Consider the following 26,967-nt stretch of genomic DNA (forward strand, 5'->3'; position numbering starts at 1 on the left):
ACAAAACTGGGTTACAGTTTGAAGTTACTGAAAGTCAAGACAAATGCATGTTTTTCTGCTTGGTATATCTCATACTTAAATTGGCTATGTCTGTTTCCTTCCATCTTTGCCTAACCTGTGAATGAATATTTTACTGGTCCTCTTTCTAGCCTCCCTTTGTAGTACATTCAATATTTCTTCCTTGACTTTGACACACACATGGTGAGATTGCAAGTAATATTGAATCTGAAGTTAGATCTAATGCATGAAAGTCAATTTTTCTTTAGCGTTTCCAGAGAGACTACTTCCTGTGGCCCTTTGTGGAGGAATTCTGTCACTCTCCCTCTGCAGCTCCAACTCCAGCATTAGGTGTGGTTCTCAATAATGTCACAATTCCATATATGACTGAAGGGTAACACATCTTACAAGCAGTATGTGTTATCCTAATGGTGTTAGGCACAGATTGTAGCTGAGTTATGATTGACAAAAGTACAAATAGAAGATTCTCCTATTTCTTTTTTTTTTCCCTTCTCTTTCTACTGTGAAGTTTTCCATGTAGCTGATAAATGGTAAACAATTAATGATAAATCTTGCTGCTCAAAAGGGGCCCAGAAAGAAAATGTCACCCTGTTCCATACACGCTCTAAACCCCCACCTCAACACACAAGATATGGCAGTGTTATGTGAAATCAGGGTGTCAAAAGTTTGAAAGAATGTTTGTCTTTGAACACATAATGCTGACACAAACAATAGGTATTATCCATTGGGTGCCTGGCACTATATTAAGCTCTTTTTATATATATATGTCTTATTTAACTTTCAAGACTGCCTTTAAGGTATGTACTTTATTCTCATTTTACAAATGAAAACTTCTGCTCGGAGAGGTTGGGGAAACTTCTTCACAGTAAAATCCAGACAATAAATCCTACAACCTGTTCTATCATACAAAGACAGTAGCTTCAACACAGTTATCTACTGCAGAACCATGTGCCCTCTGAATACCCAAGTACTTCTCTTCCTCCAACATCACCATGGCTGTGCTCAACATGCAGCCTGGAGGACTTGGAATAGGAGCATTATTACCTCTGTGACATTTCATGACTTGCTGTCTTCATATGACAGTGAAACTTTTAGAATGGTGAGCTGCTTAGACAAGAAAAAAGTTCAACTACTTTTTTTACAAGAAAAAAAGTTCAACTGGTTCAACTACTCAAAGGTTCTCATTGGGCATGGATCTTGTGTAATCCACGATGTAGCAGCTAGTCTTCTGATTTTTTGCTTGCATCTCCATAAAAGACCTGGGATCTCTTAGAAGTAATTTCATATAGGAAATCTAGAAGGTTGGCATTGACCTACATTTCTGAAACTGCGTGGAAAGCAGTTTAAGGCTTATAAGTAGTCTGTATAGTTATTTTGGGCTCAGTGAGTATTTTTATACACTAGTGCCTCCATACTTTTTCACAAAGAGAAGGCTGAACTTCTATTTCACTGTTAATGTTGCTTGTTTAAGCATGTTATGCTAAATAAAACATATGATCATTACCCAATCTATTTATCAAAGTAAAATTTGCTGGATGTGGTAATTCAAATAATAAAGACATGAGCAGATCTTCTTTCTAGAAGAAAAGGAAATCTATTGTAAAAGTTTTTACTTAAACTGTAGTATCTATGTTAAAACACTGATATATCCAAGTAATTCCTCATGTTTCACTTGCTGTTGCTATACCCAGTGCTCTGATAAAATTAGCATTATTCTTGTTGATTCCCATAAAGTAGCAAGCTGTAATACCCTAATGAACACCCTTTGCTTGGCTTTAGTAAAAGCAAAGTCTTCACACCATTCCACTGGAAACTTTGAGTGAAAATGCTAGAAGGCCCTCAAAATTTCCAACCTGCTGATCATCATCTCCCCGGCCTGGCCATCCATTATCTCTTGTTTCTTTGAACAGGAAAACCCTGTGAGATAGTCTATAAATCCTAAATAGGTTTATAATTTACAACTCTCAAAAATTTAATAAAATTATATATTTGTTACCTTTCAACCAAAAGACAGACATCTGAAAAAAGAAAGCACAACCAAATTGATCTAATTATTAAGAATAAAATAAACAATCTTTTATAAAGCACAGCTACCAGAAGTCCCTTTGATTAGAAGTGTTTTATACTGAACACCAACCAGAAAATAAGAGCTGGTTTTTTTTCAAAAAAATTATCTCCTCCTTCATCCAACCAGAAGCCTTAAATTATTGTTTCTTTGTTTAAAAATGTAAATGTGGTTCAAGTACCTCTATGAACAAGGTAAGGTGAAGCCTCTCTGCTGTGACATTAATGACAGGTGCACATGAAGAAACTCATTCAAGTATTTTTGCAGAATGGGAAGTGGAGTCAGAGACAGCTGGGCCTGGAAACCTTCCAGAAGGCTTTTATTGTTTTCCATATTGAATCAGTTCCAAAAGTGAGAATAATTACCTTTCAGAGCTGCCAGGTTTTCAGCCCATTCAGATGACTGGTGGTGTAGTCAGGAGGAAAAATAAAAACCCCAAGTCAAGGTGCAAGAATAGTGACTGAATTTAATCCTTATTTATAAAGGAGTCATGTCCTCAGAAACAGTCTGTGTCTTGGACTAAGGGGATGCAAAGGAGAGGAATATCTGCTCAAAATCAGTCTGGTCCAAACTACAGAACAGAAAAGAAAAGAAAATCAGACCCATCTACTGTCAGGCTACGGTAGTCACACAAGAGCTGAGGATCTCTGTCAGGCTACCCTGTGACTTTTAGGTAATTCTTCAAGACCACTGGAATAGGGACAGGAAGAAGCCTCATGAATGAGAAATGTTTGCTGTTCTGAAAACTTTTCATCTTCCAAATAATTTTAAGAATACCTGGATTCAAAGCAACCAGTCCCCTCAATTGAGAATAGAGAAGTAGAAATTTTTCTCTAAATTTCAAAACCTAAAAACCAGTGTAAATGATATATGCCAGATTCCTTACCTCTAGTATCTTTCTTATTCATCCTTATGATACATCTACAAAGAAAAAATGGTTATAGGATTTTCACATCTTCATATTTGGATATGTCTCTTCAATATTTCAAAATAATCAAATATTTCAGAATTTTCATAATTCAACATAAATTTCCCCATAGGAATAAATGTTCAGTAAGAATGTGTGTTCAGAACCTATGTCTATAGCCTTGTAATTTTGTGTTTTAAAAACATAACTTTAAGCACAAGAAATAAACACAAACTAAGAGTGACTTTTTGTCATGTCTAACTTGGTTTCTTCACTCGAAAGTGCTTGGTGTTGACAATTGTTTTTCTCTTCTGCCACCAGCACTACAATTTAATGAGTACTTGGATAGCATTGTTGTAATGCACCAACAGTGATCATCAAGCTAACAGCACAACACTTGCCCAAATCACACTGAGAACTTATGAGGCACCTAAACAACAGAATGGTTCAGAAGATAATGGCCAAAATTGATGGGTGTTTCTGTTTCCCAGTACCGTGTTGCTGTCATGTGGCAATATAGTATATGAAGTTCAGACCTATTAAGACACTAGCTTTGGAATGATGTGATTCTTGAATATAGTTTAGATGTAAGGGATTCATATTTCCTCAGATGTTACATATAAGGACTGTCCTTATTGTATATAGGGATATTTCAAAATGTCATGATGCAATTTCATGGAATATGCAACCATGTCCCTATTTTGAGTATGAAAGTGATAGTGCTTAGAGTGAAAAGGACCATACATAGCTTGTGACAGGATCAGGACTAGTTAGGCTGGCTGGAAGGTTCATGATCTTTGCTCAGTGCCATGCTGCTTTACACCGCTGGAATGCCCACTGTTAAAGGGGGCTAAATCAGAAAGACTTTGTGAATGCCTTTCATTAGACAGGAATATGATTTTTTTTTTTTTCCTTTTGCTTGTTTTGTTTTGAACCTGGAAGGGAAGGAAAACCTGGTTGTGGGTTTGTCAAATTGTGACCTATGAGCCATTTGCATTAAACATCTGGAGTATTTATTCACTTGGAGCCTCTGGTGGTGGAATTTGGATTTATGCATTTATAACAACCTCAGTTGTTTACTGTAATTAAAAGTGTTGTATAACTTTAGGGGCCTGCATGACCCTTTCTTCTCACCTGAGTCCAAAGGCCTTACACAGCTAAGGCTGTTGGGAGACGTCAGGGCATGAGAAGTCCATGCATGGTGTGCTGCTGTGGAGAGCAATCAGACTGTGACACTCTGGTCCACTTGGCATACGTGCTTCTTACTCATGTATTTCTTCTTATGCTTCTGACCTTTCTACAGACATTTGTCCAGCACCGTGGACTATTAACTGGATGCTTGCACCTGCGATAACATCAGTGTTCTGGTAACCTTTCACTTGAGGAAGTTGCTGTATCAGTCAGCTTCCTGGTCGGCCTCATGCCATCTCCACAGAACCCTGAGAGGGAAGGCAGCCCCAGCACAGCATCTCAATCCTCTCACAACTTCCTATAAAGGAAATGTCTCCGTGATTCTGGCTTCTCCCACCCAGATCCCTCCAAACACACGCACATGTGATTTGCCAGATCTCTTGAGTCCCTGCTTCCTATCCATGTGCGTTGTCTTTCTTAGGTGGCCCATCTTACTTCAGACTCAATATGATCTGAAATTCTAAAAATGTTTTTGCCAAGCCTACCAACTCCCTACTATAACTTAATTAATCAATATAAAATAAGTTAATAATTAAGCCCTTTCCTCTTTATCTCAGTACGAGGCATCATTAACCACCCCGTTGCTCAAGCCCATAACCTTTATTATACTTTTCTTCCTAGCTGTTTCACACCACCCATAACAGTGGTGCAGTGGCGGTCAGTGACACTGCTGGAATGCAGCACAAATGTGTTCTGCTTCTTTTATGTCCATTGTTACCATGTACCAGCTACCAACATCTGTAGATATCAGAGATGCGGTACTCTTCCAAATGTTCTCTTTGATTGACTTCTTATATCAAAGCAAGAATAAATGTTCTTTACTAATATTTGTAATGACATGCTAATTATTGGTATTATATTCATTATTATATCTGATATTATAGTCCATTCTCCATATGGCAGCCAGTGTTATCACTAAAACTATAAATCATGTCATGTCACTCTCCTACTTAATCCCCCCCCCAATATATGTATGGTGCAGTTAGGATAAAATGAATTTATTATTTTGGCTGTTAATGTTACTATTTGGGGACTCTGTAAGATCCTCAAAGGCCCTTCAAGCTCTGTTCCATGTTATATCTCATCATGGCTCTGGCACAGCTAGCCTCCCTGGCATGCTATGTCAAGCATACCCAGCTGTGTGCTTTGAAGTCTCTCTCTCTTTTACTTTCTTCTCTACCTTGTGGTAGGATTGGCTTCTTTTCATTTGTCAATTATCAAGTCACGGGTCACTTCTTCTGAGATGCCTTCTCTCGTCTCAGCAGACCTCCCTGCCCCCCATCCCTGGTCACTGTCACTTCACCCAGCTTTATTATCAACCTGAAACTATTAAGCTATTTGTATGTATTTGACAGTGTTCCCCATTAAAATATAGGTTTGGTAAAAACCGATTTCTTAGTTTCTTTCCTTAACCTTTGTGTTATGGTTTGGATGTGAGGTAGCCCCAAAAACCCACATGTGAGACAGTGCAAGATTGGGTTATGACCTTAATCTAATCAGTGAATTAATTCCTGATGGGATTAACTGAGTGGTAACTGGAGGCAGGTGAGGTGTGGCTGGAAGAAGTGGTTCATGGGGGTGTGGCTATGGAGTATATTTTGTATCTGGGGAGTAGAGTCTCTCCCTCTGCTTTCTGATCATGGCATGAGTTGCTTCCCTCCACCACACTCTCCTGCCACCATGTTCTGCCTCACTTCGAGCCAGAAGGAATAGAGCCAGCCTTCTGTGGACTAAGACTGAAACACTGAGTCTGCAAATAAACTTTTCCTCCTTTACAATTGTTCTGGTAGGTCTTTTAATCACAGCAGTGAAAAAGCTGATTAAAAAACACCTTGATATTAAATAGAACCTACTATGGGGTAGACCTAGGAAAAGTTTCTCTAAGAGAATAAACCCAGATAGAAACAATCTAATCGAATCAAAGCTTTCTAGAAGAATATCTGTGCCCTTTGATTTTGCTCATAATTAGGTACTAGAGGCCCGTCTCAGATGTCAGGTGAGATCAATCAGTCCTGATAGGTACGTGTATCAGTACCTGACGTGGTTCCTTAATCTGAGATTTCTATGAAGATTCAAAGGGTTTTGGGTCATGACTGAATCCATATTCTATGGTGAAAACTTGATGCAGCTTTTCATGTAGTTATATACAGAGAAGGGTTCTGGTCTCATGCTCTTCTGCTCTTGAACTTCATAGAATTTTCTTCCAAGACATTTACAGTCTTTTTATTAGCACTCATCCCAGTTCTTTGTTTTTATTCATAAACAGATTCAGTTTATAGATCAGTGCTGAGTCATTATCTGACGATTTCTTCGAAGATGTCCAGCAGGGTGCAGGCTGTGCCTGTGTGGTCCTGGTGCTACGTTTTTCTCATCTGCTTGCTGTGTGTTTCCATCTCTGAGGTCTAATGCTTCTGTGCAGCCCCACTGTGCCTGACGAAGTTTCCATCAAGTTGTTTCTGGCTTTTCATCTCTTCATTGTCAGAACCTTTGATTTACTTCAGAGTCATTATAGTGTTTTTATCAAAGGTACATATCTCCTCCATTTGGCCTCTCTGATTTGTATTTTTTACTTTTATTTTTTTGCCCACTCATATTTTAAAGTCATCTGCTTGACTGGCATTGTGGAAGTGATTCCTCAGAGTATTGGAGTTTAGGCTTGGCGCTATCTAAAGCCCTCTTCCAATGTTCTTTATTTTGATGGTGGGGGAAAAAAAAGATGTAACATAAAATTTACCATCTCAGTCAAGTTTACATGTGTGTTCAGTAGTGTTAAGTATATTCACATTGTTGTACAAGTATGGAACTTCTTCATCTTAAACTTTGTGACCATTAAAATACAACTCCTCATTTCCTTTTGCCCCCAGCCACTGAAATCCATCTACTTTTTGTATCTATGAACTTTATTTTAGATAACCCATAGGCTGAATCATAGAGCATTTTCTTTTTGTGACTATTTCACTGAATATAATATCCTCAGGGTTTATCCATATTGTAGCATGTATCCAATTTTTCTTCCCCCTTAAGGCTAAATAATATTCCATTGTATGACACATCACATTTTGTTTATTCATTCATTTACCAATGGACATGTGAGTTGCTTCCCTCTTGGCTGTTGTGAATATTGCTACAAGTACATACACATATAGATAATTCTTCAAGAGCCTGTTTTCAGTTCTACCCAGAGGTAGAATTGTGAATCATATGATGATTCTAGTTTAAATGTTTTAAGTTTTTATTTTAATGAAAGCATACAAACTGCCATACTCTTTTCCATAGATGTTGCACCATTTTATAGTCCAACAGGGCATAAAAGTTCCATTTTCTCCACATCCTAGCCAACACTGTTTAGTGTCCCTCTTATTCGCATCACCCTGATGATGAGGGAGCATCATTTCATATGCTTATCAATCATTTATTTATCATGCCTGGACAAATATGTATTCAAGTTCATTATTCATTCTGTAATTGAGTTATCTGTTCGCTATATTGAGTTGTAGGCATTCTTTATATGGTCTAGCTACTACCCTTGATCAGATAGATGATTTGCAAATTTTTTCCCATTTTGTACTTGGCCCTCCCTCTCTGTGGACTGTGTCCTTTGATACATGTAACTCCTAGATACAAAGTTTTAAATGACATAAGAGACCCAGGTCTCCTACTGGGTCAGCTCCAACTCCATTTGCAGGAGACAAAAGCACAGGGCTCTGTTTGACCTAGGGATCCAGGCCAGTCATGGGAGGAGAGCAACCATAGAGCTTACCCCCTCACTTCCTTCAGGTTTCTGCTCAGACATCACCGTATTATTGAATTCTCTATCTATCTAAACATAAATATATTAATTATAGAACTAAACATCATGCTGCACCCCACTCAACACTCCCTCTCTTCCTTATCATCATGGGGCCTACTGTTTATTTCCTGACATACTATCTTTCTCTCTCAAACTCCTAGAAATGTGATTCCCATCTGTTAACTGCTGCCTCCCAAGGACCTAATATCTTATCTACATTCTTTCTAAACTTCCCCAGGTTCCCAAACTACAAGTCTTTCCTTTTTCATGCAAAATAGTGTCTGGCATGCATAGAGCGTTCAGAAAGTATTGATTGAATTAATGAATAATTCATGATTTTTGTCTGAAATTATTTAGAACTTAGACTGTAGTTTTAAAGATTGAAATGTTACCTAATCCCCAGGAAGAATAAGGGAGTTTCTGTCAGTCCTTCTTCCAGTTGAATTTGTCTAATTTTAACATCTAGTTGAGAAATAATAGGAATTTTCTGCAGAGATCAAGAAGGATCTGTATTTTGTAACCTGAAGTTTGGAAGGGTTGTGGGATTTTGAGAAAAGAATGGAGCAAGGAAGGGAACAGGCCAGAAAGTGAGCTACGCAAACCAACTGTCTGCCAGTGGTGCATTAGGCTTTATCTTTTCTTTTTCCCTCTCAAACATCAATGGAAACTTGCTTCTCTGGAAGAGGAGGAGCCCCCAAGCATCAAGCCCGTCCTTTTTACTAGGTGTCTGGGAAGTCAAGGGCAGAGGTAGAGGGAATTCCCTTTTCTCTCTATGCTTATGTTCAATAATAAAGGTTAAGACATTCTCCCATAAGAAAATTTACAAAAGCCTTGAAGTTCAGCTGTGTATGGAAATCTGGGGAACAAGAAAAGGCAAGATCCCCAAACTTTTGGAAACCTTTGTGTTACCTAACCTTACTGATAGTCATCAATGTCATAGCCCACAAGTGCCCGTTGAGTCTGTTCCTCAGTGCCTAAGAGCCCTGGGTAATACTGAAGGCACAACTCACTGAAAACTTTTTCCCTCAAAGACATTTAAGATAATTTGTGAAAGCACGCTCAATGTCTTTTTAACCTTAAGAGTTAAAACTAAATGACTTTGTGCAAAGAAAGACAGTTCTGGGGCAGAGTGGTAGAATGCTTGGCCAGGGCTGCCATCCAAAGTGCACCAACCATCAGCTACAGATGTGGTTTCTTACTAAGAAATGAGGTAGAAAGAGATCACCTTGAAAGTTTCCAGGATTGTGGCATTAAAAGCTTACAGATTGACCTTAAAAAATAAAAGGCATGAGAAGGAAAGAAAAGCACAGAAATAGCTAAATTACATGGGAAAGTCTAAGTATGTTCCTAACTCTTAAAAATGAATAGACCAGAGTAGATTTTTCTATACATTTATCATTTTCAAAAAGATTTTGTGATTAAATTCAGGCCATGAGTTCTTACTGTATTTTGTTTTTTGTTTTGGTTTTTGTTCATTTTGGTACCAGGGATTAAACTCAAGGCACTTGATCACTGAGCCACATCCCCAGCCCTATTTTGTATTTTATTTAGAGACAGGGTCTCACTGAGTTGCTTAGTGCCTTGTTTTTGCTGAGCCTGGCTTTGAACTCACAATCCTCCTACTCAGCCTCCTGAATCTGTGATCATGGATATACTCCACTGTACCTGGCTTATTTCGTTTTTTGTTTTTTTTTTTTTTTTTCTTTTAAGAAGGTTTTTTTTTTAATAACGTAGTATAAGGCCCACTCAAGCACCTCACAGGGATGACACTATGTGTCTCTGGGGATGTTCAGGAGACGAGGCCACTTCAGCACACCTGCTACTTTCATGAATCTTAGCACACAGCTGACCCTTGTAAGAGTAGCTGAAACTCCCTTTGTGAAAGAAACCCCTGGTAATTGGTTCCAATTGAATCCAGGTATAAGAAAGGGGGAAGGATTCCCCACACCCTGAGTACCATCTCTGAATAGAAACCTTCAGTCAGTCTGTCATCTGACCCCATGAATATATTGGGTCCATGCCACCAGCCTGCTCCTGCTGTCCATCTTGTGGAGTGCTGCTGGAATAAATTGCTTGGGCAATAGACTATGCCTGAGACTCATCTTTTTTCAAGAATCAACAAAAGATGTAGTTTAGAAAGGAATATCATTTTCCTGCCAACTCTTTTCAGAGAGATATTTGTCTGGTTTCTTAAACTAAACTCTGTGCTACCAGGTTCTGGAGTGTTCCTTGGATGACATGCATCCTTCTCAAAAGGCACTGGGTCCTGATTAATTTTCTGAGAGAGTATAGTGGAAAAAACTGTGGAGGGATAGCTAGGAGCAAAGGGCTAAGCAGCCACAGGAAGAAACCTCACCTCATGATCCTGAGGATGAAGTTTTTCCTGTCAGAAAAGAAGGTAATTTGTCCCCATTATAGAGATATTTTATGATCAGACCCCAAGAGTGGTCTGTGTTTAAAGAGAAAGGGGGAAAGTCACCATTCATGCTTCCAAATGAAGTAAGGTACAGAATATGCACACATGTACCCCCAAAAAATAACTAAATGTGAAAGAATAGAGCAAAACCAAACTCTTTTCAAAAAAGAGGAGTAAGACTTAGCACAGACCCTATCACCAATTGGGCATTTATCCTTAATAAATATCTGTAGGTAACTATCCATTAAATTGACCTTCTTTGATGTGCCATATGATAGTATTTCAATTACTGTGAACAACAATGAAATTTTCAGAAAAAATAATGCACATGCTGCTTTCAAAGGTGGTGAAGATCGAATGGGTCTTCAGATGGTAAGGAGGAAACTGTATCTCTGAAAAAGCAGAAATGTAATAACGCATTTTTCCACCCTTTCTTTTAGTCATAACTTAAAGCTCGCAGAATGTTAGAGCTGGGTTTGTAAAGGACATTTTCAGTCCCCTCATCTTAAGGGTGTGGCAAACTGAGGATCAGAAGGACATTTCCTTCCTTCCTTCCTTCCTTCCTTCCTTCCTTCCTTCCTTCCTTCCTCCCTCCCTCCCTCCCTCCCTCCCTTCCTTTCATCTTTCCCTATTGTCTTTTGCTTGGTTCATTAGATTAGGTTAAGGGAAAGACTATACAAATAATGTTATATGTCATGATTCAAGTATTCTCCCAATAAAATTGTCATCAGTCATCCCTCAGGGGGGAAAAATGTTTGATTTCTTCATGCAGTTTTGAAACCTAGTTAAGCCTGTGCGATGGAAAGCCATTTACCTTGGCACTAGAATTGTTACTGTCCTCATAATCTGGTGTTGGTCCAAGAGTGATGAAGAGTTTCCCCAAAGGAACCAGGTTTTCTGTAGAAACAAGACAACTAACCACGTTTGTGATCCTAGTGAATTATTTGGCTTTGACATTAATTTTTACTGTGTCCACATTTATTTTCAGGTTCTTTTTTTCACAGAACTTCCATTTCAGTTTTTTACTTAGAGTCACGAATGGTTTAGTACTTTATATATTTGTTCTCGTTATAAAATCCAGAAGCTAGCACATGATCCTTTTCATATGAAGTTGAAAGTCAGAATTCCTCAGGCATGGGCAGCCTCCTCGGGAAAGCATTAGATAGTATCTTGGTAGAGGTTGAGTGGAGAAGATAAGATGAAGGAAGAAAGCACACCCACTGGAAGACATTAACTTTGCAAAACTTAGCAGAACTCGAAGGCTTCAAATTCAGGGAGGGTTTTCATCTAGGATGGCAATGATACTTAGGTAGGCAGATGTCTTCACTGGGTACCTGAGGAACTTCTTCCTCCACAAGTTCATGGTGGGGGCCTCAGGGCAGTGGGCAGGAAGGCAGCTCTTGCAGGGTGAGGTCTCCAAGAGGTTTATAACCTATAATGAGGACCCATCAGTGCTCCCAAAGCCAAGGTTGGGCCCAGATGGTATGAGATAGGTTCTGGGCTTTGCAATTGTCTCAGTGCTTTGAGGTGATTGTCATGTCCAGCCAGGCTGAGAACCATGCCCCTAGATGATAGCCTGCTGAGAAGCTTTCAAGGAATAGCTCTCAGGTCAAGGCAAGCACTCAGTTGTAGACAGAGAATTCTGCTGCATAGAAACTGTGAATCCTTGGGCCAGTTCCCCACCCTCGCTTCGCCTATTTCTTCATCTATAAAACAGAGATAAAGGTGCACCATGAAGTTGTGGCAAGAAACAAATTCAATCATCTTTTAACTCAATGATGTTTAAATGTGAAAACGCCACAATCATCTGGAACACCGAGATGTCAAATACTCGCCAGCCAGAATTGAAGCTGGCAGTCTCAGGAGAGTGTGAGAGTAAAGTAGGCAGTACTCCTCCTACTTCTGGACTTGATGGGGCCAAAGCAGTCAGTGATGTTAAGGAGAGGAAATTCCACTTGTTTTATAAAACAGTGTACAATCTTAATCAGGATCTCAAACCAACACATTATCAATTCTATAGCCAGTATGCCATTTCTTCTTCTAATGGTCTTCTATCATGGTAGCAATTGGCCTCCTTAGTCTGTCCACGCCTCCTCACTCCCCACTCTACCAGGGAGGTGTTTATCACGTTGGTCTTTCAAACTTGGCTCCAGTGTTTCTTTGACTTGCCAGGAACCTGGAGCATATGGGTTATTTCCAAGTTGTACACTCCAGACACAAGGACCGTGCTCAGCAGTGTCTGACCTGTCAGATTGCTGAAAAGCCACGGAGTGGTTATCTAAGTAATACTTAAACCATTAAGGCTTTTTTATCTTATTGAAAAACATGGTTAGGTTTATAGGTTGTTATGGTTAGATATGAGATGTCCTTTAAAAAGCTTATGTGTTAATGAGGAATGCTCAGAGGTGAAATGATTAGATTACAAGAGCTCTAACTTCATCAGTGGATCAATCCACTGAAGGATTAATAATTTGAATGGATTACTGGTGGTAACTGTAGGCAGGTGGGGTATGGTTAGAAGAAGTAGGTCATTGGGGGCTTGTCCTGGGGGTTTATATCTTGTTATGTCCCTGGCTTCTTGCATGTGCACATTTTCTCTGTTTTATTAACTGAGCAGCTTTCCTCGGTCATGCCCTTTCTCTGTGATGTTCTTCCTCACCTCAGGCCCAGAGCAGTGGAGTCAGTGGACCATGAACTGAACCTCTGAAACCATGGGTCCCAAATGAGCTTTTCCTCCTCGTAAGCTGTTCTTGTCAGGTATTTTGATGGCAGCAATGCAAAGCTGACTTACAGGAATAACACTGATAAAGTGGATCAAAGTCAACCCATCTTCTCAAACCTTTAATCATTTTGTTTAAGATGGAAGTTTTCTGATTTATCAGGGGGATTGATGGTGAGTGGAGACAGCTGTCGAGAGTGTGCCCACCTGCCTTCCGCTCATCTGTCAGGAGAACTGACACAAAGATAGCTTCTCTGTGCTTCAAGATTTTCCTCACTTCCTGCTTCTTCCAAGAAGCCTTCAGTACCAGGAAACACTCACTGCAACGTGTAGCATCTGATTAGTCTGGGAGCTCATGAACTTCATCATACACTAGATGACAGTCATTTTTAGGTGTCATTACAAAAAATGCAGTGGTAGCTACTTCATGACTCAGAGCTTACATGTTATTTCTCCAAAAAAGCCTTTTCTATACTTACCCAATTCCAAATAGGTTGAACTTTTATACCACTTTATTTTCTTATCATCCATCTCAGTTTTTAGTTATTTATTTCCATTCTTTTTCATGTTTGCTGACTGTCTTAATTCCCTTCTAACAAGACCTCTAACAAGAGAAGAGTTTATGTTTAAGTGACATTCAGGCTTTTAAGGTATCATTTTTTCATGACTGAAAAAAGAGAATCTCTGGGGCTGGGGAGATAGCTCAGTTGGTAGAGTGCTTGCCTGGCATGCACAGGGCCCTGGGTTCAATCCCCAGCACCAAAAAAAAAAAAAGAATCTGAAGGACGTAGTTTGATATCAACTATCAACAATATATGAGCATCATTATAAATATTAGAAGTAAAAATTTAAAATTTGTATTCTAATAGCTTCTGGAACAAAGTAATGCATTGATATGGTACAACAGTACCTTCTAGTAATCAATGCCAAAAGCTTGAAGTGGTTTCCCCCATAAATATTTTTATTATGATTACAGTACATATATACATAACTCTTTATGGAATGTACACAAGTTGAGTTATATCATCTGGGCTGTACGCTCCATATATTTTTCACTTAATCATATGCCTTGGCATGTTTTATGTCCGCATTCCATCTACCTGGAATATCTTATAGCTCTGTTGTGTTTATTATTATTCATTTGACTATTCTCATGTCAATGAACATTTAGACCATGTTCTATTATGTTTAGATTAGGTTTTGATATTATAATACACACTTAGGATACTTTTGCAAGTTTTTCAAAAAGGTTATATTCCACCAATGAGATTCCTAGATCTAAATATGTACATATATTTTCAGTTATGATCTATGCGTAATATGCCATTTTAGCTTCATGTTTCTTGACCTACAAGATATTTGGGTGATTTTAAGTTTTCTGATTAAAGAACTAAAGCAAGATAAGTAAGTCAAACCTAGAAGAAATATTACTCAGTAGTAAAAGGTAAATGAAATTATATACTCTATATAATTAGTGGAGGGGTAAAGGAAGTAAATTATCAGAAAAACTATTACATATATCCCATTTAACTGTTAAATTTTGAGGTTAAAAAATTCATACTTTGATGGCTTATTATGTTATTATCGAAAAATGCGTTTTTAGCAAAGCCTAAACATTAAACCAAACTAAAGCAGACATTTTCTACTGAGGATGCTGTCATCAGAGGTGAAAAGGGTTTAGAATTTGTGTTGCATGTTGTCAGTAGAGATACTACAATTGACGTAGAGATACTACAATTCTGTATCGAAGGCACTGTGGCACTGTAACATCTCCTAAGTCTAAAGTCTTTACATTGAATATTAGGTTTATTAATTTGTTTTGACCTGTTCTGGGATCATTGAATAGGCTCTGAAAACTTTTGAGTCTAAGACCAATGGCAGTTCAAATTTTGTCATCAGAAACATCAGTGGCCTCTCCTAGTCCTAATTTATAAAGAATTGCTACCATTGGATCAGCAATTGCCACGTTTTGACAGTCAACAAAGAGCTCACACTCTTTTTTTTTTTTTTTTTTTTTTCTGATTGTAAGATATAAGTTGTAATACAATATTTTCATTGCCCAATCCTGGAAGTAACTCTACCTTTGACAAAGTTAATAGGGTGGAAGGATGGGGGTGGTTGGCACTTCAGAATAAAAGGTTCTTAGGAACCGTGTTTGGATCCCAAAATATCCCACATTTTAGGTCAAGGACCAATAAGGAATTGATATAAAAGTGGTTTTATCAACTGTTGGTGGAAATATTTTAAAGTATTGATGATTTGTACCTAAGCCTTTTTCTTCTTAGAGCAGAATTCCGGAATTCTTAGAGTTATTATTGACATATTCCATTCTGGCTTCCAAACAGAAGTAAAATTGGGAGGCTACAATAAAGAATTATTTAGTCTTTTCTCAAGTAGATAAATAACAAAACCTTATAATCGAGCTTGAGTTTAAGGAAGATTAGTGATATTTCTTACACTTCTTTAAAAAGGACCTCAATATTACAACTGTAAAAGAAAATAACTAATACAATCTGAAGATGAGAACTTACTTTTAACCTTTTGTTGCACATTTCCCAACATATTTATGTGTATACCAAAGAAGAATTTCAGTTACATGCACATACACACTCTAAAATTGTTCCTGTTGTTTTATTTTAGTTGTTTTCATTTTTATTTACACACATGCACATACACACATTTTTCTTGTCTCCTGCAATAGGCTGTAGAGATTCTCTGCTCTGCCAGTGAGTACGATGATATCTGATACCTAATCAGTGTTGATTAGGTAGGTATAATTTCAACAAATGATTCAGTGTTTTCCCTACCAGTCCTAATACCAGTTTGTTATCTAAGGACTGCTGGATTAGTGTTATATCTCAGTTTCACACTAAAAAGTTCCCTAGTAAAGCCTTGTACCTAGTACCATTGTGATTGTTTATTCAGTGTATCAGTTGTGACCCGGCACCTATTTAAATAGGTTTTTTTTTTTTTTTTTTTAAATTTTGCTAATCTAATACTTGTTAATTTAAAATAAACAATGCAGAAAATAAATTCCCTCCCCAACATGGATCTCTCCCTCCCCAGGTAGGTATCCCAGTGGGTTTGCCTGGTACCCACACATGGCACATGACTGATGAGGAAACTGGGCTTCTTCTGCATGAGGAGTAAGTCCAGAGCAGTGGCTCCTCAGAGAATTGGGGCTGTGATCTCCCCTTATCTCCTTGTGGCATGGGGCCTAATGTTGCTGAAAGGGACCAGAGACATCTACTGCTCCCCTCCCCGAGCCCTCTGCTACTCCTTTATTGTTATCCAAACTAGACTTTGACAAGAGAAATAATGTCTTCAAAAATTTGAATCCATAAGTGTGAATTTGACCTGAAAGCTAAGAAAAGGCATGTGTTACAGTAGTCATCTGCCCTTGTTAAGCCCAGTGGCCTAAGGTTCAGCTTGTCTAAAACTCTAGGTTTAGATTGATCTTTGTTACCCCAACAGCCTCTCCTTTGAGACACACTATAGAAAATGTTCATTTCATATTCTACTGCAAACTTACTAGCTGTAACTTACATTGTGCAAAATTGGTGAATGATGTGCTTTTGTGGAGATGGGAGCTATGATCAAGATAGGAGACCTGGGGCAGAGCCAGCCAAGTGTGGAACCACCTGCACACCCCTGAGCCGAAGGGCTCTCTGACCTGTGCTCTTGCAGGTTCCTGATGTACACTGTGTGGGGACCATGCTGCATGGGCCTCAGATAGCTTCCCAGAGGGGCTGGGGAGAAAGCTGCTCCTCTGGTGTCTCAGGGCTCAGACCCTGAACTCAGACCATGAGTGTGAATGGAAAGTTTCTTTGTAAAAAAGACCAGTGATACGTCTGTCAATGTGTGGAAGGCAACTGCCAGGCCAGGCGGGAAGTAGGAAACCAAGTAGATGTGAGTGCACCACATGTAGCATTGACCCCATCAGGAGTAAACCAGCACTGTTGGGGGTGGGAGGAATGGTGTGTGTGTGTGTGTGTGTGAGAGAGAGAGAGAGAGAGAATTCTCATAGCAATAGGGACAATACGGACAGTCATGGGGCAAATCAAATTCTCTAAATCCGTTTTCTTGACTTTGAGTTAGCAATAATAAGCTTTACCCTCTTTTTGTCCCCCATTTTTTTTGACTGATGCATTATAGTCGTACACAATGGTGGGATCTGTTGTTACATGTTCATACATGCACACAATATAGCAATATAATTTGATCAATATCATTCCCCAGTATTTCCCCTTTGCCTTCCTACCTCCCACCCCCGGTCCCTTTCCTTTACCGATCTCCTTTTGGTTTTCATGAGATCCTCCTCCCCATCTTTCTCTTCCTTTTTCCTTTCTAACTTCTATATATGAGGGAAAACATATGATCTTGACCTTCTAAGTCTTAGCCTTACCCTCTTAACCTGACAAAATGAGATGAGTGAGGTAAAGGCAATATTTAACATTGAAGGATGGATAAAAGTGCAATAATAACAACAGATAGTAATGGAGAGTAAGAATAATAATAAGAGTAAAAACTTTCATTGAGCACCTATATATCAAAGGCTTGACACTAAATACTTTTCTTATGTTGCATTATGAAATTCATAAAACTAATTTTCAAGTTAGACATTGTTTTCCTCATTTCAGATGGAAAAAAAAAAGACTTAACTTGCCCAGTCATGAATCCATAAATTAACAAGCTGTGATTGGAGCTTAGTGTGCACAAAGGCTTGGCTTTATGATTCTGATCAGTAGTGATTTAGTGTGGTTGAGAACTTTAGTGTATCCCCCAGATGTAGTCAGAAAGAGAGTGGAGGTTGATTAGCAATGTCCACCTTGACTATAAGGAAGAACTGGGTGGTGGGACCGTCACAGAACTAAGCTGCATATTTTCCCATTGTGTCACACTGTCTTTCAAGGTAATATAACTTAAGGAGAAAGGTGTCTCCTCACCTTAAAGTATATTTTGGTGATGTGTCACACAGTGTGATGCTGTTATAAAAGCCACCTGGTTTCAAAGTCTGCCGTGGCTGAGATGTGCCAGGGGCAGAGCTAGTGGCTTCCCACAAATAACAATCATCCCATTGGCCAAGCAGCTCCCCCCTGCTCCCCAGCAGTAGCATTGTCACATCACAACAATGCGCCTTTGCCCACAGACACATGGGCCCAATGGCTGGCACTGACGGTTTCCCTGAAAAGTGCCACTGTCCTCTGTTCTGAGTCAACCTTATTGTTCAGAGCTTTGGGAATGAGGCTTATGTCCAGATATGGGACAATAATATGTGCTATACCCTTGTTGTCAGCATTGTTGTGGGTCACCATGATATGAAAGCCTCCAGTGCTACAATGCTCTGAAGTGACTTCCCTGTACCTTAACCTCAAATTTGTGAATGCCTATTTGACCCTCATTCAAATACCACTTCCTCTAAATCTTCCGTGAGCACCATCATCAGCCAGAGTTAGCTATCTAAAACCCTGGCAATAAATATTTATTTTGGTTAAATATTTAACCAAAAGGATAATTTATGTTAATACTCTAGGTATTAGGAATAAACTACAATGACTTTGAGACCAGGAAGATGAAGGAAAGTATTCCAGACATACTTCTTTGGCTCTTCTCCAATAACTTGCAAAACATGCAGACTAGCAGGAAATACAATGGGGGAATGGTTCTGGCTGTGTGGTTTATGAGTATGGGGGGCTGGAATTAGTGGGGAAGCGGGTGTTCATAATATTTGCTTGATGGCTAGGCATGGTGGTGCATACCTGTAATCCCAGCAGTTCGGAAGGCTGAGGCAGGATGATCACCAGTTCCAAGCCAGCCTCAGCAACTTAACAAGACCCCAAGCAACTTAGAGAGACCCTGTTTCAAAATAAAACATAAAAAGGGATGGGGATGTGACTCAGTAGTTAAGCACCCCTGGCACACCCCCCAAAATTATATATATTATGTGTGTATGTATATGCATATATATATGTCTTTGTGCCTGATGATTCAGAAAAATCATGGATCTTGGGCTAATGAGCAAAGATCAATACATTTATTTCCTTGCTTTTGGCTTGCCTAAAAATCATTGACATCTCCTCTACTGGTATATGAAAAGCAGATAACTGATGCAGTAAATAGTTCAGCAGTATCTATGATTAGATGCATTTTAAAGCCACAGAGGGGATTTCTACATAAATTGTTAATGTTCAAAAGAGTACTGAAGGGCTGGGGCGATAGCTCAGTTGGTAGAGTGCTTGCCTCTCAAGCACAAGGCCCTGAGTTCGATCCCCAGCACCGCAAAAAAAAAAAAAAAGTGTACTGAGAATCAGATGTTGCATGTCTGTGTCATGTCCACCAGGATGTGTGGACTGCAAGTAGTAGAAAGCAAAACTTCAAACAGTTTAAAGAAGGTAAGATTTTTATCTCAAAAGTGGTGCACGCCTGTAATCCCAGCAACTCAGGAAGCTGAAACAGGAGGATCACAAGTTCAAAGTCAGCCTCAGCAACTTAGTGAGGCCCTAAGCCACTCAGTGAGATCCTGTCTGTTAATGATATATGCAAAAGGACTGAGGATGTGGCTCAGTGGTTACGCGCCCCTGGGTTCAATCCCTGGTACCAAAAAAATTAAAAATTTAAAAAAATATGTCTTTAAGTGAGCAGTCTTGAAATAGGGTCGCTCTAAGACTGGTTAGTTCACCAGCTCTCTCACACCTTGAGTTCTACTGCCTTTTGAGTGGCTTAAGCCTCAGGATAGTTCTCTCAGTGTTGCAAGATGGCTGCTGCAGTTATGGGCAATATACTTCAAGGAAAGAAAACGTTCCCAACCCCCAGCAGCCCTTTCTCATCACATGGGCTAGAATTGGCTCACATGTCCACTCTGAAAATCACTGGTAAAGAAAATGGGATCATTAAAACTGACTTAGATACTTGGGATTAAATTAGAGATAAGGTAATTTTCCTTGGGAAATGAGAATTTGGAAGAACCTGAGCCGAAGTTAGAATTCTTTGAATTGGGGGAGGAGGAAGGTTCTCGCTCTTGAATAGGCAGCCAGCAGTATCTGCTTTCCATGCTCAGTGGAAATGCCACGTCCATGTTTCCATATTACCTTTCATGGCAGCAAATCAAAGTGTCCAAGTGAAATGCTTTAGTTTGGTGATGATGGAAACTTTTCATATTAAAGTTTATCCATAATCTAATAAGATAAAGACAAAACAATTTAGATGAGAGCAAAAATCTCCATTATCCAACTTTATCAATGGAGTCCCAACTCCTTGTCCCCAAGTTAGGACACTTTGTTGACTAAAGTCATTCCATAGATTAGTCAGCTTTCTATCATTGTATTAATATCTGAGAGAAATCAACTAATAAGGAGAAAAGACTTGTTTTGGCCCAAAATTTCAAAGGTTTCGGTCCATGGTCCCTTAACCCCATTGCTTTGGACCAGTGATGGAACAGTTCATGTCATGGCAGATGTGCAGGCTGAAGGGCTTTGTTCACTTGATGGCAGCTAGAAGGCAAAACATGGGAAAAGGGGGCCAGGGTCCCATATCCCTGTTAAGGGCATACCCCCAATGACCTAACTTCCTCCCTCCAGATCCCAGCTTCTAAAGGTTCCACTGCCTCCCAGCAGTGCCACAGTTTGGTGACCAAGCTGTCAACCCATGACCTTTGGGGAACATTCAGGATCCAAACTACTGCTTTCCACTAGAAGACATTGCTTAAGAAAATGAGAAGGAGCCAGACTTGGAGTGAACCCGAGAAAAGCGCCCCAGCCACAGGAAAAAGCATTTCAAAGATCCTGTGGCAGAAAACAGAAAGTGCTGGAAGGGTTGACTCATAATGAGCAAGAAGAGAATGGCAGAGGTGAGGGTGGAGATGGGTATAGGAAGTCCTTCAGAGCCTCTTAAGTCCTGGTATGGAAGCAGGGGTTTCCTCCTTAAGTGTATAGGGAAGCCACTGAAGGATTAAACAAGATTGACAACTGTAAAATGACAATATAATCTTTTGTGTTGAAAAGAATAACATCATTTAAGGTAGACTTTATGCCTTTAGAGAAGCTACTTCCCAATTTAGTGAGGCAGCCACTTAATTCCACAAGCATTCATTCATCTCCCAACTGATTCCTAGAAGGGAGTGCTGCTTTCTGGGGTAGCAGTAGGATAAGCAGGCACAGCTTCCTCCGGAGCTGGCTGGCTCTCCTTTGAGCACTGGGTGTACTGGTTCTGGGGAGCTCAGGTGAATCCTCATTTGTGCCTGGGGCGGGCTTCCTGGAGGAAGTGGAGCTGAGACTTGAAGGAAGCTCCTTCCAACTTTCATGAGAAAGAAGCTCAGAGAGTGGTTTAAAGAAGCCAGTCTAGACATAGAGGAAGAGTTGGCTTAAAGAGATTAACAGATTTTTAGGAAGGAGAGTCATTGGAACTTGAAGAATGGAAACAGGACAGAACTGAATAATTCAGATTTTGTAGCGACCCCCTCCTGCTCCCCCAAGGAATAGTTCACAAACTGAAACCCACAGGTCACCAACATTCCTTATGAGACCCTGCTCTGAACCTATCCCCTTTTCTGTTACGTCACTGAACAGTGATGAAGGGTGGTATCCTGTGCATGGTCTTCAGAATAAAGCCCTGAGAATTGTGTAGATCTGGTTTAGAGAACATTTAAAGATGCTTCTAGGTAAATGCAAATCATGGTTCTTCTATGCCTTTTTCCTGCCAGTAGCCAACCAGTCTCCTAGGGATGGTTAACGTCAGAGGTGAAGTTGTTTTCCTGACTCTTGTTTCTTTTCTCTTTTCGTTATGAAGTATATTCGGTGCTCTTCGAACTGGTGCTTACATGGTGTACATTTTGATGACCAAAGGCCTGAAGCAGTCAGTTTGTGACCAGAGCTTTTACAATGGACCCGTCAGCAAATTCTGGGCTTATGCATTTGTGCTAAGCAAAGCACCCGAACTAGGTGAGTGTCTTCCGTCCTTCCATTTCCTCCCCCATCTTTGTAGCTACATGTCCATGTATTCAAAAAAAAAAAAAAAAAAAAAAAGAACAAAGAAACAAACAGCTTGAAAGTCTTGTTTTGTTGGTTGCAGGGAAGTTATAATGAATGAATTTGAGGTTTTGGCTGATCTGTACTTTCTCTTTGTTTTCTCCAGTCTTTTAAATAATTGTACCTCAAGTATATTAACAGCAAAATGGTTTATGTAGAACATGAAGATTTCCAAGCACTCTAAAAATATACTTCCGGGGGCTTATAAAATATACACAGTCCCCTCTCTAAGGTCCATTAACAGTTGAGCTAATATTAGAGTCAGAGGAAAAAAGAGCAGCTCAGCTATTTCCAAGCCCCTTATCTAAGCACACTTTATCTCTCGAGTTAGGATTCAGATTAGGAAATTAAGCTTTTCATTTGGGTGTCCTCCTCTTCTCATTAACAAGTGGTAATTGTCGGTTGCTAGTGCTGTTTAATTTTAATCATCAGTGATACTGGCCCCAGAGAAAGGAGAAGTAGTTTCCCTTCTAGAAATTAATAGAAAATACAGGCTATATTTTTACATTTCTAGGGTTTTTAACCTTCAAATCTTTAATGGTCTTAAAGGGAAGGGTGGTGCTTTTTGGCAGAAACACTGAAAGATGAAGGGGTGAGGATCTGACAAGGACACACTTCTCCAGGATATGAGATTGTTGCCTGAGAAAGGAACCTGCTGGTGACAATAAGCTCTGAGTTTGTTTGTTTGTTTGTTTGTTTTTTCCCAACCTGCAATTAAGAATTGAATGTAATAGTTCAGATATTCTAATTCTGGCATTAAAAACTGCATTTAATTGGAAAGATATTTATTGTTTCCTCTCCTATTTCCCTTACAAAAGGGGGTTAGAAGCATTTTCATTGCAAGACTCCTACAGTGTCAGGAACCAGCAGGCTTTTGTAAGGTGCCTCTGCCTCACACCCCCGTGTCCGCCCAGGATATGAATTCTCTCTAATGTTTGGGTCAGCATTTGCCACTGTGTGCTAAAAACTTGCTGTCTGCAAGTAGCTGGCAGTTGGTTTGACAATTCCAGGTCAGGATAAGCAGCAGCAGGAAACTTTTACTAAAACCTTTTCTAAGAGGAACAGCAGTGCAAAGACAGGTCCTCCACATGGTCCCAGATAACTAGAAAACTGTGGTGTGCATCTGTACACAGAACCTATGAAAAGAGAGTCTTAGAGAAAAATGCATTAAGTGGATTCATTTATTTAATAAGTTTATACTAAGCACCTCCCGTGCACCAGGCATTTAACAGGGGCTAGACTAAAATGGGTACTTTGTCTAAAAAGAATTTTACCATCTGATTTTTATGGATCAGGCCCCAGGAAGCTATTTTTCATACTTGTATTGAGACCACTAGGTACAAAATCTTAGGCCAGAGAAATGGTTTTCAAACATGAATCTACAGATAATGCCTAGAATCAACTTTTAGGATTTTTTAGATTGTGAGAATATCTTAATTTTGTGTTTTCATTTATGGATAAAATAAAACATTGTGTTGTCAGATATATTTCTTTCATAGTGATTCTTTTTTTATTTAGGTTCATAAGATTTCTGAATCAGAGCACTTATTTTCAAACTGGGGTTGGTCTGAGACTGGAAGCAGGTATTCTTTACACTTGGAGCATGACTTTTTTATTTTTTTTTTCCTTTAAAATAAATTTCTCCATGATTACAGTTTGAGAATTATTCAAGTTGAGAAATATCATATTCCCCTGACTTTTCCTTTATGCTTTATAATAAGTATCCTTATAAATAAGGATAAATAAATAAAAACTACCCCCATCATTAAATCAGAAGTGGTATCTTATTACTAACCTTTAACCCATTTTGTGCCATCATTCCAGATATGGAACACCCAGAAAAAATTAAATTGAGCAACAAATTTTAACCTTTTTTAGTATAACTCTGTCATCGAAATATTCACAGAATTGGAAACTTGGAACTTAATGGGTTAAGTTGCAGATTGCAAAGAAGCAACCTCAGTCTTTTGTTCTAGAAAAGCCTTTTTCCTGCAAGGATTCCTTGTCTCTTGTTCTATCCAATGGTACTTGAGGAGCTTGAGAATAAAAGTAGTCCCTTCTGCTTTTTGAAGGAATGCTTTATTGAAGAGCCACCTCAGTCTGTTTATATTGGTTAGTTTCCTTTGAACACATGATTAGACCTCTGCTCTGTGTCCTCCTGACTCTATTCCAGATTGAAGTCAAAGTTCTAGAACAGTGAATGGAGTTGGAGTTCCTGGAGAGAGCTCTTAGTGCAGCATTCAGATGGCCATGCTCTGTGTTACATTTATCCTGACGATGCTAATTCATCACCCCATCTGAGTTTGGTGTAGACCCAAATGTTCCACTCCCCTCTACCCCATAGCAGCCTTCCTCTTGAGCCCAGATGGAGGCAGACGGAAGTCCATGGCTTGACAGGCTTGGAGTAGTGTGCCACTGGCATGCAACACCTTCCCTGGAGAAGCTCGTTCACCAGTCATTTGTGGTAATAGTTTGTAGATTACCCAATAAGCCAGCCCTTTACAGTTAAAATATGGGACTCAAGTGTTGACATTGGGAAATAGTAATCTTCACATAGTCTCTTTAATGAAGCTAAGTAACAACCTATAATCTTAGGACACTTGCAGATTTTTATAGTGATATTTTCATGTTCTGAGGACCTTTTTCAGTTTAAAAATATGAAATATTATCTTTCAAGTATTCTAGAGCTTGTTTGACATTGGCCTTGCGGAGGTGAACCGCTGAGTCAAAACAGTTCTAAAAATCACCGCCAGTGCTACAGGACAGTCAGCCACTGGCCCTTATTGAGTGCACGTTTGCCTGGGAGACTTTTTATGCACTATGGGGTTTGAATTCCTTCCCAGTTTTTTGCAATTAGGAAACTTCTTTGCTATGATTTGATTAAGAAAGATTTATCCTTTTGGATTTTATTTATTTAATAACATTGCTTATTTTTTTAGTCCCAATTTCTACCTTTCAGTATTCTAGGATTCTGGCCTCCTGTATGAATATTGGAAGGAAAGGAAAGACGAGTTCTCCCAATACAATGATGAAACTGTTTCTTCCCCAAAACCGCATGCCTGTAGTTCGCACTAAACTTCTTTATAATTGCAGTAAAATGTACATAATATTCACATTGTTGTACAACCATCACATTATCCATCTCCAATGCTTTTGCATCTCCCCATTTAACACTGACTGCCCCTTTCTCCTTTCACTAATTTTTTAGTAATAGCAAGGACTCTGTTCAGCAGAAAATAGTAAGCTTGTTTCAATGAATTTAGAGGGTTACACTCTACTAGAACAAGTGAGAGGAAGAGAGCACCACCCGGCTTTGTATGCCAAATCTTTAGCACCTACTGTTTGAATTATATTAGAACCTGCTGAGATTTGCTTTTGTTAAAACTTGGAAACATCTGCTCTGAGTCTAGGCCCTTGCTCAGTTGAGCTTGTCATTGTTTTTGAAACTCTGACTCAGCAGCACTCCAGCTAACTCTGCGAAGAGAAACTCAGCCATCTGTGACAAGCCACATGCAGGGTATGGTCTCGGATTCCCTTGGTGGCTGTGTATATTCTAGGGGTTTCTAAATGATAAAGGACTTCTCCATAGATTCATATAGATCTGCACTTAGCAGGTGCACAGGCAGAATGTATAGTTCAGAAGGGACATTTAGGTACAAAAAACATCAGGCTATGCCTGCAGGTAATCTCTTGACTGAAAATAGCTGGACCAAAGTTTAGAGAGATCATGATTAAGAGGACATAAACCAGGAGGTAGCTAAAATAGGTGACATGACTGAAACCTTAAAGAGTCCAAAGTCTCATTGCTTTTACTTGACCAGAATGCATTCCATAATGCCAACTGGACATGTGGCTAAGAAAGATCGGTGGTTGGCCAACATCAAATATACAGTCCCTAGGACAGTTTACATTTCTGGGTCCCTCTGTAGCTCTGGCAAGCATGTAAATGCCACAATTTGGCATGCCTCTAGCTCATGACAAATTAAATATTACATTATGTGGTTTCTCTGGAGGAAATATATTTTGTACCTGCCAGAGTACTTGGTTGATACATCTAAGTGGCAGTGTCAATGACCTTGAAAAGTCTGGGTTGGCCCTGTTGGAACCCCCCGCCCCACCAGTTTTCCTTCACATAAGTGAAACTGTGGTTCTGTGTGTCTGTGATCTTGGGAAGTAACCCTGATTTGGCCTTGGAATTATGCTGCTGAGCCATCATTGAGAGATAGTCATCTTTATTACTCCATTTATCATCCTGCACATTTGTTCTGGAAGAAATTCTTAAGTGAATTCAAATTCATTTTGTCTTCAAGATTTCATGACATCCTTGACTCCAATCCCCTCTTCCAAAGTACCTAGAAACACCTAGTGTATCTCAGACCAAGCCTGGGACAACCCCAACCCCACCCCTAGTCAGGAAGAACAAAGCCTCAACCCTAGAATTGCAGTTTCCAGTTTGCATTCTGCATTAGTTCATTCTTTGGTCATAAAGAATTAGGATGAAATACATGTTATTTTATGGCATATACTTTTATTACAGTGTGTTTAGGGATCATGTTGGATGTATATTTTAGTTAATGCTAAGAGACTTGGGGAAAAACACCTCAATATGAATGACCAAAATTTATTTTTAACATACAGTTCCTTGGACTTCTGCCTTCTTTCCACTGTGAAGAAAGGTCGGCTGGAATTATTGTGTCTATGTTGTAGTCTACAGAGGGAAGAGAGACACAGAGCAATAATTACACAGAAGTAGTGAGTCTTCAACAGGCATGCCAGAATAGCACAGTTTAACACTAGGAAGTGGACCCCAGGTCTCCTGACACCAGTTTCAGCCCTTA

General features: G+C 39.4%; 1 protein-coding gene across 4 annotated transcripts in view; it reads left to right on the plus strand.

Moving 5' to 3' along the window:
• Positions 1-26,967, plus strand: part of ELOVL6 (ELOVL fatty acid elongase 6) — a 129,736-nt gene that overhangs the window by 100,394 nt on the left and 2,375 nt on the right. For all 4 annotated transcript variants that reach the window (XM_079153944.1, XM_079153946.1, XM_079153945.1 and 1 more), the window contains one exon: positions 21,891-22,042. In XM_079153944.1, coding sequence (XP_079010070.1) covers positions 21,891-22,042 — 152 coding nt within the window. The remainder of the gene's footprint in view (positions 1-21,890; positions 22,043-26,967) is intronic.

Source organism: Sciurus vulgaris (genome assembly GCF_902686455.1).
Source record: "Sciurus vulgaris genome assembly, chromosome: 9".
Classification (NCBI taxonomy): domain Eukaryota; kingdom Metazoa; phylum Chordata; class Mammalia; order Rodentia; family Sciuridae; genus Sciurus; species Sciurus vulgaris.